This window comes from Camelus ferus, chromosome 4, assembly GCF_009834535.1.
Source record: "Camelus ferus isolate YT-003-E chromosome 4, BCGSAC_Cfer_1.0, whole genome shotgun sequence".
In the NCBI taxonomy this organism is placed as follows: domain Eukaryota; kingdom Metazoa; phylum Chordata; class Mammalia; order Artiodactyla; family Camelidae; genus Camelus; species Camelus ferus.
This window is the reverse complement of record NC_045699.1, coordinates 39,270,717-39,290,370: the sequence shown is the minus strand read 5'-3', so window position 1 is coordinate 39,290,370 and position 19,654 is coordinate 39,270,717. Positions and strand designations below refer to the sequence as shown.

The 19,654-nt window shown below is 41.0% G+C and overlaps 1 protein-coding gene across 5 annotated transcripts in view; it reads right to left on the bottom strand.

Annotated features, from left to right (window-relative positions):
* The window catches only part of PCSK5 (proprotein convertase subtilisin/kexin type 5), a 413,713-nt gene that overhangs the window by 156,917 nt on the left and 237,142 nt on the right, over nt 1-19,654 (bottom strand). For all 5 annotated transcript variants that reach the window (XM_032477865.1, XM_014562872.2, XM_032477866.1 and 2 more), the window contains exons 11-13: nt 14,262-14,379; nt 9,605-9,793; nt 5-141 (exon numbers count right to left, since the gene is read on the bottom strand). In XM_032477865.1, the coding sequence (XP_032333756.1) occupies nt 5-141; nt 9,605-9,793; nt 14,262-14,379 (444 nt within the window). The remainder of the gene's footprint in view (nt 1-4; nt 142-9,604; nt 9,794-14,261; nt 14,380-19,654) is intronic.

Here is a 19,654-nt window from a genome sequence, read left to right as displayed (position 1 = left end):
TCACCTGGAGTCTTGAAGTTCCTCAGCTGAGAGGGAGTATCGTAAACTTCCAGGATCCAGTCACCGGCAGCTCGTTCACCCCAGCAGTGAATGGTCATGAACTCCCAATTTTTAAATCCTTCCATGGAGTGATCAAAAAGCCTGAGCGAGAACCATAAAACATTGTGTTTGTGTGTTATTTAGAAACCCAGTGCCAGTCAAGACCAGGATCAGTGATCTCTCCACAGCCATCATCATGTTCAGCTCAACACTGGAGGCTGTCTTCGTCCTAGACTTCACCAGTTAGTAGATCCAAACATGTATGTCATTGTTCTACCACAGGGAGACAGGCATGGGGCTGGCTGTGCAGTAGCAAGTCTGGAAGGGATCATGCTGTGGGCTCAGGAAACCTAGACTAAGACTCTACCCAGGAGGCTGACAGCGCCAAGTATTGAAGATGTGGAACAAGCAGAGCTCTCTTACACTGCCGATGGGAACGCAAGATGGTACAGCTGCTCTGAAAAAGTTCTGACAGTTCTTACCATACGACCGAACAGCCCCCTCCTAGATATTTACCCGAGAGAAGTGAAGACATATGACCAAAGAACTCCACATGAATCTTCACAGCAGCCTTATTCATAATCACCAAAAACTGTTAGCAATTCAGATGCCCATCAACTAGTGAACGGGTAAACACATGGTATATTCATACAATGAAATACTACCTAGTAATAAAAACTATTGAACTACTACTAATGGCCACAACAGGAATGAATCTCAAAGGCATTAAGCTAAGTCAGACACAAAAGATTGATTCGATTTATACGACATTCTAGAAAACACAAACAGAAACATCAGTGGTTACAAGGGGCTAGGAGGGACGAGGCAGGGGCATGGTAGAAATTCTGCGAGTGAAGGAACTGTTTTATTGAAAAGAGTGTATGGTTATGCAACTGTATATATATTTGTGAAAACTTATTATTCACATTAAAAAGTGAATTGCATGTAAAATTAAGCCTCAGTAAAAAGACATTAATCTTACCTAGTTCAGGGAGGCATGTGTGGAACTGCAGCCTAGATTCTGTGTTCAGCTCTTCCAATAACTTAAAAAATTTTTTTTTTGTTTTGGGGAGAGGTGATTAAGTCTATTTATTTATTAGCTTTGTTTTTTAAATGGAGGTACTAAGAATTGAACCCATGACCTTGTGCATGCTAATAAGTGCACACTCTACCACTGAGCTATCCCTCCCCACCAGTGACTTTTTAAATTCCTGTTTCCCTATGTGAAACCTTTCTGCTTGAAATAGCTAGAATGACTTCTGTTTTCTGTGAAATAAATCCTGAGGGATACAAAATTTAAAGGAAAATAAAATAAAGAAACAGAATCCTCATCAAGAAGACAGAGATGTCAATAGCTAATGTATAAAACTAGTACATGAAGAAACTAATTATACAGACATTTGATGTAGATTTGCCTACCTCAAGAAATACCCAAAATACATTCACAGAGGTGGAACCTAGAAGGTAGAAAATGAAAGAAGGGGCAAGAGAAAAAAAAATTAAAGTATTTAAGAAGAGTACGTGCGTCTGTTATCTTTGTTTAGGCAAATCTCCGGCATTGTCTCAGGAGCAGCCGTGTCCAGTTTCTGGGATGTACCTGTCCTTTAGTGCAGACATATACAAAGGTCATGGCAACTGGATGTTGACAGCTGTTCAGGACATGCAATCAACTTTTGCTTTAATTTTATATTCGCCAAGGAAACTGGTGGTTATAATTTGACCTTTTTTGTGGATCTTCCCATTGGGAGAAAATGCGCCCTTCTTAAAACAAAAATAACTGGGTTAATCTCCTGATAAATTAATACATTACAATTCTGATTTTTTAAAAAATGTTCTATCGATGCATTTGAGGCTCCCTCTAAAATGCCAGCTGGATTCTAAAGCTGAAGGGTTGGGTGGCATAACCATGGACTGTGTTATTTAGGTAAATGGCTGATACTTAGCAGTTCCCCCTAAAGAAAAGCAATAAACAGGAAAATCACCTGCTATATTTTTGCGAGCCCTTGAAAGATGAAACGTAGAAAGTATTTAGCTGCATTCTCAAAGTGTCCCATGGTCAGAAAACTGGGGGAAAGGCTGAGTTAAAAGTTGAACAGATCTCTTTACAGGAGAACAGCTCCGATCTTTGGAAAATTTGAATATGTTTTGTTAATCTCCATAATGGAGAGGCAGTGATTTTCAAATTTTATATGGACAGGAAGGCCTTTTCTGTTTTTTAGAATATCTGTATACTGTCTGTAAGGGTTACCTCTGAACAGAAGGGTGTGGTATTTCAGTAAGGAGTTTGCTGGATCTGGTGGCTCTCCCTAGGGATAACAGGGATGGAGACAGTGGCTCCTTACATCATCACTGTAAATCATCTTCAGTAGATTACGGATGATACCTTTTATGGAGAGCCTATAATAGGCACTACCACCACAGGGCTTGCTTCATAGGTTTATGGCTTGAAACTGGACTTGGACAGGAAGAAATTGCTGGGTCATGAAACAACAGACTTACATACTGAATCCTTCACATAAAACCCCAAAAGTGTGCATGTTGGGTTTAAAGAAGACACAGAGGTGGGCAAGGAGGAACCTTTCAGATAGCTCTTCCTGCCACAGAGGTGTTACTAAAGAGAATACATTGATACAGCATTGGATGGGGAGAGAAAACCAGTCTAGAACCACTTCTGAGCCCACGGTTCTAATTTAGGTTCTGATTTGTTGGGGCTCTTGTGCCATTTGAGGGCACTGAAACAACTTGTCACTTAATACCTTTCCAAGAGGGCCGAACTTAAAAGCAATTCCCAAACAGTTTAGACAGAACATTTGGCTCATTGCCTCATGTCCAAAAACTACAAAGGAGACTGGAGGCTGCCATCACATGAGGGGCAGTCTTGTTTCCACAACCTCAGCCAACTTAATTAATTACTCATGGGTCAGTTATTTGACTGCTGGATTAGCAGACCCTCTGTTTCTTCCCTTACACCCTTTCCTGTCCACCTTTGAAAACCCATTGCATTGCCACCAATCATTTTTAAATCACATTTGGAATGAAAATTAAATATAAACTGGGTGCCCAAAAGAAATACCCATAAGCAAATAAGGGTTCCAATTCAAATAAGGGTTCCAAAGCCTGAATATAAATGAGCTTTGTCTATCTGGCTAAGTGGTTCCCACCCCCATCTCTTCACTTTTATGCAGAGCTGGAATGTTCATTAATTTCATGTGGACATAAAAGTTGAGAGGAATTAAAATGCAGCCAAACACGATCACTGCATTTTTGCTAAAAGAGTTGATGGGGAAAGAAATAGACTCTGATTATTGCTGTTGTTTCAACTAGCTAGGCGCTGACTTACCCTTTTATTTTAATTCTGATTCAGTACTGAAAACTATTCCCCATTCTTAGCACTGGACTATTTTAAGACCCTGTACCGCCTGCATGTAACACAAGGTAATGTAGGTAGCAGATTGGTGTTCCAAAGAACATACTTACTCAAGACAATCAAGTGTCAGACCACTGGACACCACTGAAGAGATTCTAACTGTGTGGTCTTCGCTTATCAACTAAAAAGTCCAGTGCCCAGCCTGAACGTCTGTGCTGTGCCAACAGTGAAGAAAACAGACACATGCCAACATGATTGGTGTGGCTCAGATGTCAAGAAAGCAGGGCTGGGATGCTGAAAGCTGGAGGAAATTAACTCCCTGCCCATATTCACATCTTCTATTGCAGTGAAGCCCTGTTCTGTCAAGCTGACTTCATAATCATGTGCTCGGTGAAATGATACATGCACGCAGTGGCACAAATTATGCATCCAGTTATTAAAATGGTGCCCCACAGCCCTATCCCTGTGAGAGGTTTTCAAATAAATTACTTTGGATGAAGCCTGGTAGAAATGACTGCCATTAAATGTAGTACATCCTTTTGAGGAATTAACTCAGGAAATAACTCATATAATTACTGTAAGCTTTCCCCCTTCCTTTGACTTAAAGAGTCTAGCCAATGTGTCAAGGCCACAACATTCTTCTATGATGTTACGGCAACTAAATAACAAGACATTTTATAAGCACTGACAGCTATGTGTTATAATTATTTCTAAAATTGTAAATGGATCTTAATTTCAGAATCATCCACTACCACCCAAATAGCATTTATGTTCACTATAGAATTAGACACTAAACCGGTATTTTGGGAAGTTTTCTTTTTTCTTTTGTTTCACTTTTTTGAATTTTAATTTTTCTAGTGCTTCATCACAATTCAACAGAAAGCTCACAGGATGCTTGAAGCACTCATCTGGCTCAGTGGTAACTGAGTTTTTGATTTTCTTTAGCTGTTTGGCTTTATAAAGTTTTAAATAATTTGCTTCTGAAATAGACTATTTCAAACAGACTAATAAGTTTTTCACCTTCTCCTCATCTAAACTGCTTCTTTAAGAAAGGTTGCGAGAAAAGTCCTGGTTCTAGAGGTTTGGAATACCTGAAAAGATGGTTTAAAAAAAAAAAAAGTTCAATATGCACACCCACCAACCTCAAAATGTGCTCTCCCTTGTAGGTGTATGATGTAAGCGCTTAATCATCTGGAAGCTTTAGTCTTTAATAGTAGGTGGCTTTTATCTGAATTACCTGTTTTACATTAGAAACTCCTTTGTAAACGACTTGCCCAGCATCCAGCAGCCTGTTGCTCACAAGTCTTTCAATGACATGAAAATAAAAAGATTATGTTTGAAAAAGCTGGGTGATCTTTTAAATCGGTGCAATGTAAAAGTGTGGTCTGTGGACAGGCAGCTGCAGCACCACCTTGGAGGTTATCAGAAATGCAGATTCATGGACCTCACCCAGACGTATGGAACAGTCTCTCGGGGAGAGGGGCCCAGCCATCTGTGTGTGATAGAGTCGTTCACCAGGTGCCTTGAAAAGCACCGTGTAAACCAGGGTCGGTGCTGGTAAGCGCTTCCTGTGCGGGGGGCCGGGCTCAGGGCTTGCTGTATGGGACCTTATTTACTGCTGTAACAACTCTGTGAGGCGGATACTATTACGTCTGTTTTCTAGATGAATCACTTTTCCAAAGTCAAACGTAAAAATGGGTGAAATCAAGACATTTCCAACTCTGTTCAACTCCAGAGTCTATACCTTCTTTTGAATAAAGGAAGAACGTTCTTATGGTGAGGCCTTGCTAGAGTGTCAAGCTTCAACTGCAAAAGTATAATTTTTACTGCAAGCCACAAATGCATTTATATAGCGTGACACTTTACAAATGTCAATAGTGTGTCACTGAACATTTGGGCAGTGACAGAAATAGTCAAATATAAACAGCACATTTGAACACAGTTAATTATAGAACCCTATAGAATTTGCAGACTAGAACGTGTACCTTCTTTCTACTTAAGACCATAATTAGAAGCAGAGATGCTCACCCGTAATTAAATTGAGAAACAGAAGCAAAGTTTCACCTTTCAGTTAGAGGCCAAAATTTGGAACAGAGTCAATGCAGCTAAACCCAAATCTAAGACTCAATGGGCTGGGGGAAGGGGAGGTTTAGGGGAAGAAAAAAAAAAAGCCAAACACAGTTGACAGAAGAATCTGATGGAAAGAGCTTTTGCTGGAAAATCTGTACCAGGCAGAATTCGAACATGTGGTCGTATAAAGGCTTATAGCTAAAGTTGCTCTTGGATGTATTCTATTTTTTTTTTCTTTTTCTAATGGAGGTACTGGGGATCGAATCCAGGACTTCCTGCCTGCTAAGCACACACTTACCACTGAGCTATACCCTCCCCACTTCTTTCATGTATTTTAAAGGGACCCAAGACCACCTAGATCCCCTCACCCATCCCAGATCCCCATAGTCTCCCCAGAAGTAAACCATCTGTGTCACTTACTCAGTTTGGGCTTTTCTTAGGCAGGGTGGACGGGCAGGGGAGAACAAAGGGAAGAGAAGGAACTGTGTGTCCGTTCCAGGACGGCTCTGTTTCCTCGGGGCTCCCACCCACTAAATTATCAACCTGCCCTGCCAGGAGGGCTTGCCTGCCGGGCTAATGGGGCAGGAAGCTCAAGCTGGACTAGTTTTGACTGCCGCTGAGTGCCTTCCAGGGCTCTGCACCTGCAGATGCTCGGGTAAACCGTCCTTCCTCCAACAGCTGTTCTCCACAGGAGCTCCAGCAAGTGCCTGTCGGCCAGGACAGGGAGGCCCTGAGGGGCTCCAGACGGCCCACGCAGGCAAAGTGTTCAGCGACTTGGGGGCACATCAGTTCCCTAGGAATTGCTGTGGTGAGAGGGTAAGCAACACGGAAGACATTCCTTACCAAAGTGGCCAGGGAAATAAGGATTTCTGGAAGCTTCTGGAAGCTGACCATGACCCCTTTATTTCCTTAGGGACTTGACTCTGATGGATAGCATTTTCCAGTCCCAAGACTAGGACACCAGTTTTGTCAGTACTGAAATGGGGGTAATAAGTTGGGGGGGGGGGGGCGGCTGCTGTCCTCTCAGCTTTCTCTCCCGGTTTATCCTGTGTGTCGAGTTTCTGCAGCGTAAACGGGGGGTGACATTGAGTGAGCCTCAGGTTCTGAGTCTGAGCTAGACCCCAGCATCCTTCCTCCTCACAGCGGCCAATACACATTCCGCTGTGAAGACTTGCAGCTCCTGGAGGAACAGGAGAGGACAGGTGGGGACCACGCTGTGCACCAGCGTTCTACCTCTTTACCTGAAATGAACCTCGCCGTCCCCCGGCCCTGCTAGGAAAACTTTGTTTTTAGCTTTTCAGAATTCCTGTCTTTTAACTGCACAGTCCTCTTTGCTTCACGTGATCCTCAGAAATCTGGACTTCTTTGAAAGATAAGTGTCCAACAGGGGGATGATTTACTGCCCTCATTAATAATGCCTGACATGCCAGTTCCTTCTAAACCCTGCCCTATTCACCTCTTCCTTGAGGGAAGGTACTGCTGCCGCACAGGCCAACGTGAAGGCCACCAGGAGCACAGCAGGCCTGCCCTCCGCCCCCTGCCCGCCTTGTCGTGCTGCTTGCCCTCAGCTCCCCATCCTGGGAATGTGCTTTGAAACAGGGCCAAAGTGAGAGGACACCAGGGTTCCTTGCCACGAGGTCAGAGACTGGGAGGTTTTGAGTAGAGATTTCCTCTCATAAAATTAAAGCTTTGGAATATGCCAGAAGGAAAAACTGCCAAAAGAAACCACCTCTTCTTAGCTGCCTCGGGAGGAGGGACGCTACTAGCGTCAAGCACAAGGACACGGGAGCCAGGCCCTGGGGGGAGGCCAGGTGTGGTTTTGGGACCAGGCACAGCTGTTCTACATTTAAAGGGTTAGATGCTCAGAGCAGTGTTTTAGGCGAGCTGTGGATGTGTGGACACCTCTCAGTGCCACCAGTCCCCTCCCTCCACTCCAGTCTGTCTACCTGCTTTGGGTGTGGCTACTTATTTTCAGCAACAAGATGGAAGACAGATAAATGAGCAGCATTTTAAGAAACTCTCCAGACCAAGAAGATGCACTCTAGGTAAAAACCTTACTCTCAAGGGGTCACGATGGGGGAGACTGAAGAAAACCTCATGACTGGTCGCCGAGCATCTGAAATGCCTGTTTCTTTCTGCTGACACAAGTCATGTAGCACTTCTGGCTTCAGCACTTTGCAAAGAGCAGAGTGGAGTCTGCTGTCGAAGAATGCACATGAGACTGAAGCCAGTGACGCTGCAATCCACCAAATGCGTGTGATGGAAGCCACAGCTCCTCTGCTTGCAAGTTTCCTCACTGAAGTCATTTCGGGGGAAGCCAACAAGAAATACTGAAATATGCAGGAAGAGCCCAGACACGCTGAAGGGCCTGAGTTTTCCAAGCCAACAGCAACTGTGGAGGGACTGTTTTTCTACAATGGCAGGGGTTCCGGAGAGAAGAGCTGCACACGTGTGAAGCCAGCCTTTGTACTTCACAGTGTGCCACCTGAATATTCCAAGCTCAACGCAAATGAACAGTGGTAAAGAAAAGAAAAAAAGAAAAAAGCAAGAAAAAGGTCTTCCCTGGCTTCGGTAACAACAGCTAGTGTGACTTCCATTAATCATGCAATTGCATATCTGAACGCCTTGCTTGCTGGAGAGAAGCATCGGGCAGGTAACGGTGGCAGCTGAGACCCCTTCCGCGGAGGGAGGAGAGCATGCCTGGTGACCCGATGCCAAAGCATCCTTCCGTTCCTTGCACCTGCATACACAGCTATCGCAGTAAAGCTGCGCTTCATAAAGAATGAAGCCCCGGCTTTCCTCTGCCCTAATGGAAGACGTCAGGTTTTAAACAAGAATACAAGAAGTCTTCCAAGCCCAGAAATAAAAGGCAACGAAAGATTTTGGAATATGTACTCCCAGTCACTATCGCCTAGAAATACTATTTGCTCTTTTTCTCATTCTTCTACAGCAGATGAATCTGGGGATTTTGAAAAGCAACTGGCAACGGCTCAGTCTCACCTTTGATTCTGCAGGTTGGCACTGGCCTTGGCTTCTCAACTCGTCTGCCTTGTTGTTAGTGTCCTAACAGACATCACCACTGCCATGGTCACCTGGCATGTAGACAGGTGGCTATGTTGACATAAAAGGCTGGCTTTCATTTGGACTCTACATGCCATTGACAATCAGGTTTTTGCTCCCATTAAACGTTCCTCTTGGAGAAAAACATCAAATTAAGAAAACTTTTAGGCATCTGGCCGTGGCTTGTATTTAGAACCGTAATAGGAATAGGGCATAGAAGACAACCTGACATTTCCCCACTCTGGTCCCATGTGCTGACAAGTACCTTCCACCCGTGTTCCAACAACTGGAAAAGCTAATGCAGCAAAAGAAAACTTGTGCGAGATCATCCTGGCAGTACAATTACCTGCTGGAGAAATGTCTGGAGGGAGTCGGGAGAAGGCAAGAGGCCACTAAGAGAAACTGTGTGTGCCCTCTTGGGCAATAAAGACTTTAAAACAAGGGTTAGCAAACGACAGTCAGTCCTCAAGCCAAATCCGGCCCTCAGCCTGTTAGTGTAAATAAAATTTTATTGGCACACAGCCATGCACATTCATTTATGTGTCTACAGTGGCTTTTGCACTCTAATGGCAGAGTTGAGTAGTTGCAACAGAAGCATGGCCTGAAAAGTTCAAAACATTTACTAACTAGCTCTTTGTAGAAAAAATTTCCCCAACACCTGTTTTAAAGCTGATAGAAGTTCCTTTAACTTTGAAGTGCTTGGGCAAGACCATTCAGTTAGTCTGTAACAAATGCCAGCAGACACTGAAGGGCAGGGGAGAGAACCTCAGAGGCCTAAGGAGTTAGTGCTCTGCATTTCTCTTTTTAGGAAAAAGAACCAACAGGTGGCCTTCAATTTTTCTGCAGCATTCTTTCAGTGTCACCCTAGCTCTTGCGTGTTACACTGTTCCATGCCTACGGACTCTAGGCAGCTTCACACTCTGCTCACGTGTGGGCAACGAAATTATGACTGTCCTATCATGACATCTAAGTATTCCCCACCCCTAGTTCTTAGGTAGGAAGGAAGGAAGGAACAGCTGACTCCTTCAATCTTAAAGAGTAGTTGAGTGTCAGGGGCCGTCACTGTACCTGTTGGCCAAAAGCTGGGACCTGGTTCCTGAGGGGGAGGTCAGGTAGATGGCCAGGTCTCCCCTCCTGGGGTGGGTGATGGTTATGCGCACAACTACGTGCTCCAGGTAGTTGACGTGGTGGTTGGGGTTATCGGAGCAGCCCGAAGCTTTGTAGATGGAACGTACTGCACTGTTGGGGCGAATTGTCCTGCAACAGAGAGAAGGGAATGTGAGCAGAATACATGGCAAAGCTCAGCTGAGTGAACCTGCAGGCCATGAGTAATCACCCACCTGATCGCTGGGTACTAAAGGACACAGTGCTATCACCAAAACGATGAGATCGTTTAAAGGCTTATCGCTGGTTGGTGGGAAAGGTGCGAGTGAGAGGAAAGGGGGAATTGAAGTTCTTTTATCTTCATGTAGGTAGTGAATACCAGTCTTGCTCAAACTTATTGCTGGGCCCTGGCCCCAGAGTTCTGACTGAGTAAGTCTGGGGTGGATCCAAGGATGTGCATTTCTAACAAATTCTTGGGTGACAGTGATGTTGCTAATCTATGGAATCCACTTTGTGAACCACCAGAATAGGGTACCATTCTACAGTGGAGGCGTGGGGATCACCGTGACCTTGGATCACATACCATTCCCTTGCTCTGTGACCCAAGAACAACCTCTTCCTCTTGCCTGCAGGTTCCTGTCTTCCTCGCTAGCTTCCTTCTGTGCCACCGACCCTCTTGAACACTGGGCTCCAGCCACACTGGCATCAGTTCAGGCTCTGGGATAGTTCAGACTTCCCGCCTCAGGGAAGCTGCAGCATCTCCTCACTGGTGCTCTTTTGCTGCTGTTCTTAGTGCTGACTCTTTTTCTTTCATAGTCAAAGCTTAAATTTCACTCTCTAAGAGCATCATTGAGCCAGAGGAAAATCATGTTGCCCACTTTTAATTTTCTTTTTTTCTCTCTTTTTAACATTCTTTATTGATTTATAATCATTTCACAATGTTGTGTCAAATTCCAGTGTAGAGCACAATTTTTCAGTTATACATGAACATATATATATATATTCATTGTCACATTTTTTTCTCTGTGAACTACCATAAGATCGCGTATATATTTCCCTGTGCTATACAGTGTAATCTTGTTTATCTATTCTACAATTTTGAAATCCCATCTATCCCTTCCCACCCCCTGCCCCCTTGGCAACCACAAGTTTGTATTCTATGTCTGTGAGTCTATTTCTGTTTTCTATTTATGCTTTTGTTTTTGTTTTTGTTTTTTTTAGATTCCACATATGAGCGATCTCATATGGTATTTTCCTTTCTCTTTCTGGCTTACTTCACTTAGAATGACATTCTCCAGGAGCATCCATGTTGCTGCAAATGGCATTATGTTGTTCGGTTTTTATGGCTGAGTAGTATTCCATTGTATAAATATACCTCCTCTTCTTTATCCAGTCATCTGTTGATGGACATTCAGGCTGTCTCCATGTCTTGGCTATTGTAAATAGTGCTGCTATGAACATTGGTGTGCAGGTGTCATTTGGATGTAGGGTTCCTTCTGGATATATGCCCAGGAGCGGGATTCCTGGGTCATATGGTAAGTCTATTCCTAGTCTTTTGAGGAATCTCCATACTGTTTTCCACAGTGGCTGCACCAAACTGCATTCCCACCAGCAGTGAAGGAGGGTTCCCTTTTCTCCACAGTCTCTCCAGCATTTGTCATTTGTGGATTTTTGAATGATGGCCATTCTGACTGGTGTGAGGTGATACCTCATTGTGATTTTGATTTGCATTTCTCTGATAGTGATATTGAGCATTTTTTCATGTGCCTATTGATCATTTGTATGTCTTCCTTGGAGAATTGCTTGTTTAGGTCTTCCGCCCATTTTTAGATTGGGTGGTTTGTTTTTTTCTTACTAAGTCATATGAGCTGCTTATACATTCTGGAGATCAAGCCTTTGTCAGTTTCATTTGCAAAAATTTTCTCCCATTCCTGTAGGTTGTCCTCTTGTTTTCCCTATGGTTTCCTTTGCTGTGCAGAAGCTTGTAAGTTTAATTAGGTCCCATTTGTTTATTCTTGCTTTTATTTCTATTGCTTGGGTAGACTGCCCTAGGAGAGCATTTTTGAGATGTATGTCCGATAATGTTTTGCCTATATCTTCTTCTAGGAGGTTTACTGTATCTTGTCTTATGTTTAAGTCTTTGATCCATTTTGAGTTTATTTTTGTGTATGGTGTAAGGGAGTGTTCTAGCTTCATTGCTTTACATGCTGCTGTCCAGTTTTCCCAACACCATTTGCTGAGGAGACTGTCTTTATTCCATTGTATATTCTTCCCTCCTTTGTTGAAGATTAGTTGACCAAAAGTTTGTGGGTTCATTTCTGGGCTCTCCACTCTGTTCCATTGGTCTATATGTCTGTTTTTGTACCAATACCATGCTTTCTTGATGACTGTAGCTCTGTAGCATTGTCTGAAGTTTGGGAGTGTTATTCCTCCAACCTCTTTCAGAAAAAGCATTTGATAAAATTCAACACCCATTTATGATAAAAACTCTCACCAAAGTGGGTATAGAGGGAACATATCTCAACATAATAAAACCTACAGCCAGTATAGTACTCAATGGTGAAAAACTCAAAAGCTTCCCACTAAAATCTGGAACAAGACAAGGATGCCCACTATCACCACTCCTATTCAACATCGTCTTGGAAGTCCTAGCCACAGCAATCAGGCAAGAGAGAGAAATCAAAGGGATCCAAATTGGAAAAGAAGAGGTAAAAGTGTCACTATATGCTGACAACATGTTACTATATATAGAAAACCCTAAAAGGTCCACACAAAATCTACTAGAGCTGATCGAAGAATTCAGCAAGGTAGCAGGTTACAAGATTAACAGTTCAAAAATCAGTTGCATTTCTTTACACTAATGATGGATCAACAGAAAAAGAAAGTAAAGAAACAATCCCCTTTAAAATAGCACCCTGAAGTAATAAAATATCTAGGAATAAATCTAACCAAGGAGGTGAAAGAATTATACACAGAAAACTATAAACCACTGATGAAGGAAATTAAAGAAGACTTTAAAAAATGGGAAGATATCCTATGCTCTTGGATTGGAAGAATCAATATTGTTAAAATGGTCACACTGCCCAAGGCAATCTACAGATTTAATGCAATCCCTATCAAATTACCCAGGACATATTTCACAGAACTAGAACAAATCATACTAAAATTTATATGGAACCATCAAAGACTTAGAATTGCCAAAGCATTACTGAAGAGAAAGAAAGAGGCTGGAGGAATAACTCTCTCAGACTTCAGACAATACTACAGAGCTACAGTCATCAAGACAGCATGGTATTGGTACAAAAACAGACATACAGACCAATGGAACCGAAGAGAGAGCCCAGAAATGAACCCACAAACTTTTGGTCAACTCATCTTCAACAAAGAAGGCAAGAATATACAATGGAATAAAGACAGTCTCTTCAGCAAATGGTGTTGGGAAAACTAGACAGCCCACTTTTAGTATTCAACCTTTTTATTTCCAACATTCACTTACTATAATTTGTAATTATCTACTTACTATATTATTTTGAATTGACTCCCCCACGGGACTAGAAGCTCCACAAGGGCAGGAAGCATTTCTCCTTCCCACGTCTATCCCTAATATCGAGCCCAGTGCTTGGCATCCAGTAAGAAAAATAGTTGCCAAACTGGTAAATAAATTTGTGAATGAATAAACAATAATTCTATTTGATCCCATTTCCTCATTTGTCAAAGGGGAATAATACCCAAGCTGTTACAAAGTTTTAATAAGAAAACACACATTAAGTTTCTAGCACTTGGCTTGACCCATAGTAAGAGCTCAATAAATACTGGTTAACTTTTTACTCCTTTATGTTTTTCTCTTATTCTTTGCCACAAATGAGTAGAATGGAAAAATAAAAACTTTAGTCTATTTACTTCTGCTTCCTAACTAATTTCTTCAAGAATTATAATGCCTGTGTGTGTGTATGTGTATGTATGTGTGTGTGTATATATATGTATGTATGTATGTGTGTGTATATATAGTGGTTTATTTTATATATATAATGGTTTTTTACCAATCAAAATTCATAAATACTTTTCTAACTCTGAAAAGAAAGCCAAAAGCAAAATACTAATACAATCACCAAAATGAATCCTCTCCTTCGGATTCGGTGCCTAGGAGAGTCCTCACTTGCACTTGGTAAATCCTGTCAGCACAGCCTCCGAGTCCGTGCTGCTGAAATGGGAGGACCAGGTCCCGGACTCTAAATAAACTGCACTCTCATTACTGCGTAGTCTGTACCACTCTTCAGAGTGCTACATGGTAGGCAGTTAAGTTTCCAGAACATTAGGCTTAGATTTTGGAGTACACCAATTTACGGAGAATACTTGCACTGTCAAACAGAAATGCTGACAGAGTCGAAACTGAAGAATGCCCATCTGTAAGGGTCTCTCAAGTCCCCTTGTAAGACATGCTTTTAAGGATCCTTGGGTTCTACTAGTGTAGATTTAACAGCTTAGACCTTAGAATTTGATAATTACGTTAGGAAAAAACTACACAGATTTTTAGCTTCCATGTGCAACTCAGGGCTAAGAGCACCTGCGCTGGCCTGCTCTCTTTTAGGGCATGGTCATGCTGTCTTGCAGCAAACATTACTTGATTTGTCGGTCTGTGCTCTCCACGCACACGTGCTGCTGGGGAACAGTGGTCCACTTCTCCGCCTCCATCACCATGGCTTCTGCATCCATCAGTCCAAATCCATAGAGATGGCTCACTACGGAAGGCAAGAGATTGATCAGCTTCGCTGTGGTTAACAGCAACCTATGCTCTACATGTTGATTTATAATTTCACTCAGTAGAGAACCCAGACACATCCCTATGGGAGCCAAGCTGTCTAGCAATGACTTTAAAAAAACAAATAAAACAACTATACAATCAAAAGAAGAAAAAAAGATGAATGCATATTATTCCCTGATTATATATTATTACTGGTAAGACGAGTACCATTTATGAATTATTACTTCATTTGTATATTTAATCCTCCCAACAATCTTAAGTTGTTAGTGCTACTATTATTATTGTCATTCACGGATGAGGAAACTGAGGAGAGAGAGAAACTTAGCTATGACTGACAACTATGTCAGTGGTTGATCAAATTCTAACCCACAAAGATTTGCTCCCTGGCCTCACTTGTTAACCACTAACCCCTTGTATTCAAGTGATAACATAATCAGTTTGGAAGATAAAATAATTAGTAGGTTTAAAGAGAAGTGACAATGTATACAGCTTCTCCTAGTGCTAATAACTAACATGCAAGAAATACCAATTTCCTGACATACTTAGTATTTAGGTTGAATATTCCAGAAGATATAAATTATTACCTTTCCTCTAGTGTATGAAAAATTTATTAAACTTGATGCATCAAATATTTGGAGGCCTCTAGACTTTTATGTCAGCTTCTTATCCTTGAATGTTGTAATCTTTTAGTTCTCAATGAGAATACCTATTGATCTAAAGCTAAGTTTGACATAACTGTCTCAGAAATTGCAATTACATATAGGAACATTTTAATGATGACACAGTATGATCTACATGTGTAGCTCTTTCTAAAAATACTTTAAAATCCCAGTTGAATACTAAAACCTCCATTTTGTATTAAACTGTCTCCTATCTTTACACTTAACACAAAGTCACACTTTGACCAGATTTGTTGCCTAAAACATTTCCCTTATAACATCAATTATTTTATGCAGAAATGTCTATAGCTGCCCATGCTTTGTGGATTATTTAAATACTTTAGCTTGAATTCAGGATGTTCTATGATACAGTCCAATTCTATTTTCAAACCTCACCAGACCTTTTGCATTAGTAAGCTCACTTCTTTACAGTTTCCGGTCATATCTTGCTCTTCCTCACTGTGTTTGCTCAGGCTGAACCCTTGGCCTGCAATTCCCTCAGTACTCCTCTCTGCAGAGTCAAACTACTCTTATAAATTCCTGAAGGCCTAGCTAGTCTATCTTCTTCTTGAAATGTTCTCTGACCAATGCAAGTCAACAGAAATTTAATGAAGGTCAACCACCTGTGATGAGTAAACTTTTCTCCTTTCTAGTCCTGTAAGTTTAATTTGTCAGTCCACCTGCCCTTCTGCTCATCCATCCATCCATTCACCCATCCATTCACCTACCCATTCATCCACCCATCCATCCATCCACCCACCCATCCATTCATCCACTCATCCATCCATCCATCCATCCATCCATCCATCCATCCATCCATCCACCCATCCTATCCATCCATCTAACCAACATTTCTTGAGTGCCTTCTATGTGCCAGGCACTGAGTACCTGTGTCATTCACTGAATTGCTAATTATCTCTCTGTCAGCATAGGTCTTTTTACCCCAACAGTATTATAAACTGTTTGATGGCAGGAACTAGGACTTATATTTCTTTGTACTCTTCATGAGATTTAGCAGAACTTTGTGCATGTGGGGGAGAGAAGAAATTATAGCATATAAAAAGGGAAAATTGTGCTGGGATTCAGAAATACTGCTCTATCTCTGCTATTTGCTAATCATCTAACTCTTGGCAAACAAGATGAAACATCTAACCCGTAATTTCCTTGTTTGGGGATATTATTATGTATCCTATCATCATTACTAAATTGATTATTATTCTATGTCCCACATGAGAAAATCTGTGTAAAAACACACAAATGGAAGGGATTATTACTACATCAGGTACTCAGCCAGACAAGATGTACTGAATAAAACTGAATAAAATTACTTTGCTATGGCAAGGATATATGTAGGATTTTTACACATGTACTTCTGCCACTTTTATTATGATTTTTTTCTTGATTAAGAAGTAATATATGCTCACTGTACAAACGTACAAATACACCCAGAAAAGAATAAAATAAAACCTATCAGTTTCCTCACCACAAATTGGTAACTGGTATTAACCATTCTATTTAGTTTTAGTTACATAACATTATGTGAGGCAATTTTACCTCCTTAATTAAAAAAGATACAGTGTAACCCACATGATAGAGGAGAAATGTCCAATTTCAGCTTAAGGGAAGCAAACTGTGGAAATCTTTTGTTAAACTTCATGGAAACCCTAGGTAATCACTTATCACTTAACCATAGCCTTTATCATTTCATCATGAATACTCTTAAGATATTTTCTTTCCCTGGAGGAATTGAAATTATTGCCAAAGATGCTATGCTAAGTTCTCTAACTCCACACAGTACCCAAATATCCCTATGCTAGTGTCAAGAATTTTAAACCAGTAAATTCATCATTTAATCTCAGTTTAGGGAAATAAGATGAAAGATTTGATTAATATCTGGTGGGTAGGGGGTGGAAAAAGGGTACGTGGGGGCTTAGGGAGGCAAGAGCTTTGAATAGTCTGAATAATGGTGCCTAGGCCCCAGCTCAGCTGCATGGGCTACTGTTCCCCCACCTCCCACCCCCCACCCCCAATAATTGTCAACTTAACAACCATTAGGAATGTAAGTTAACAAACACACTGAGTCGTCAAATACCACAAACACTTCACGCCTGTTAAGCACTCGAGTTAAGTGGAGAAGCACCTTGAGTCTTTCTGAACGTGGTCAATTTGTTTCCTTTTCCAATTCACTTCCTGCCCTCCAGAGACAGTGTCTATTGATGCAACACTCAAAGTGTTGAGAACAGAGGCTGAGCAGCTCCAGGTCAACTACAGATGGGCAGGTCAACTAAAAAAAGTCTATTAATAGGATATTAATAAGTGAGGGAATTAGACTAGATCAGTGAAGGCCACTGAGTCAGTAGTAGAGATTTTCAGTATTTGAAAATACTTGAAATTGTATATCCACAATCATGACACACAGTGTAAGAAAAAAAAATGAAATAAATTTATTTCTTCTTTCTTGGAGAGGGGAGGTGCTGGCAATGTATCAACTCCATGTATTCTGATTGGCAGTTACTTGATTATTGGGAAATACTAATGATAAACTAAAATCACAAAATAAATGTGTTGGGCACCTTCAAAACATGGGAGTCTACAGGGAAAATAGCCATTAAATAGTTTGGAAGCACTAGTAACTTATTTGAGATGTAATTGACAAGTAATATTTAAAATATAACGTTTCACACTCTAAAATTAACTATCAGTTCACAAACACTAATTTCTTTCTTTGGTGACCGTTTCAGTCAAGTCTTGCTCATCACACTGTCACCCTGCCACACAGAGTATGATTTCTCTCCAGTGGATGCCGAGCACTTGGCCTTGAGAAGAGCTTCCACACTTATTTGTGAAGTGAATGAATGTAGCTGATCAGAGAAATTTCATTTAATTCACCAAGTGGCATCAAGTGTTTATAGAGAATTGTGAGGGGGCAGTTAGGAGGTCTGTTCTTTTTGTTACTGATGCCTGTTAATCATCAATACTCTTTTTAAAATTTTCAAGGATAAAGCCAATATTCACATTTTAAAAATTTATGATTACCTGTATAGCAAATATGCCATACAAACAACTCGTTGTGATGTGGGCATTCCAGAACCAAAGTAGTTTTATTTATTCATACTTCTCATGCCAAGATCAGAGCAAATCCTGAGCCTTAAAATAACTTTATGATGATCAAGTGGAACCTCTCTGTGCAAGCACTGTGTCAAATGCAAAATTCTACAAACTCAGTTATTTAGAAAGACATAGAGGAACAAAGTATATACACAGAGTAATTAAAGATCTGGAAGCAAGGTTATGAAGTGTATTTCAGAAAGGAAATTCCTCTCTTGGTAGAATGATGTTGGACAAGTTTAATAAAGGAAATTTGGAAAACTTGCTTAACGTTATATTTCTCCCATTAGACTGCACGATTGTTTATGCAGATAAGCTCTACAAAGTGGAACAGTCTTGCACCAGAAGTAATAGCTAGCTTTTATTCCAAGTAATCCAAAGTCTTCCCTGCTTGGACTAGTCAGATGGACAAGAGAAGGCAGGAAAATAAGTAATGTTCTCTGGCAGGTATATTTTCATTTTCTGATGAGATCAGACACGGCAGGAGAAGCTGATTGTTAATACATAAGTAAATGATTGCACTGTACAAAAGCAGATACAGTTAATTGAAACCACAGTTCTAGCCATGAAGTCTAAAAAAGTCAATTCCAGAGAAAAGCTAGAAAGCTCAGTGGGGGAAAAAAAAAAGTTAGAAGTTTCTGGGCACAGGAAGCTATAACCAGAGAAATCTGATGTATTTCTGTCTCTTTTAATGGACTATCCTTACTGGAACCAGCTTTTTAAAAAAATTTTTTTTTAATCTTACACTGAATAGGTATTTTGTGTTAACTCCAAAGTGACTATTAGTAAATCACTCTGTGTGTAATAAAGGAATTGGCTGGAAAATGGTTTTTGTTTTTAAGTTTTTGAACTTCCTGAAATAAGGCTTTCTACATACCAGTGTCAGATGTACAATGTTATGTAGCATCCAGTGTAAAAACAGGGCAAACAACAACAAAAACTATCCAAGGTGCCCATAAGAGATCCAAAATTTTGCTTGTGTCTGGAAAAAATACAACTAAGTGACAGCTATCCATTACTGAGGATTTAATATAAAAGTACAGTCAATTTCTTCCATTGGGGAAACCATTTCTTATGACTGGCATGACTAAATGTCTGGGTTTGCCCGGGTTGTCCTGGTTTTAGCACTGAAATCCTGTGCCTTGGGGAAACCCCTCATTCACGGGCCAACCAGGAGAGTGGCCACCCTACGTGGAACTGAGAGAGTACTGCGATGCTATTATGCACAGAGCATGCACATCTTTTAATACCAATCATCCAGTAACTAGAAGGTGTATAAGCATCCTGAACTTAATATTTGTATTTAAGATGCATATAGTCATCAAAATATAAAACATGGCTGCCAAATTATGTTCAGTTATTCTATTGTTAGAAAGGGTTGAGTTCAGTCCACTCCACCAATATAAGCTAATAATTTATTCCATTAATTATATCACTCGTGGGGTTTGGAACACCCTCTGTGTATTAAACACAGCAAGGGTCCAA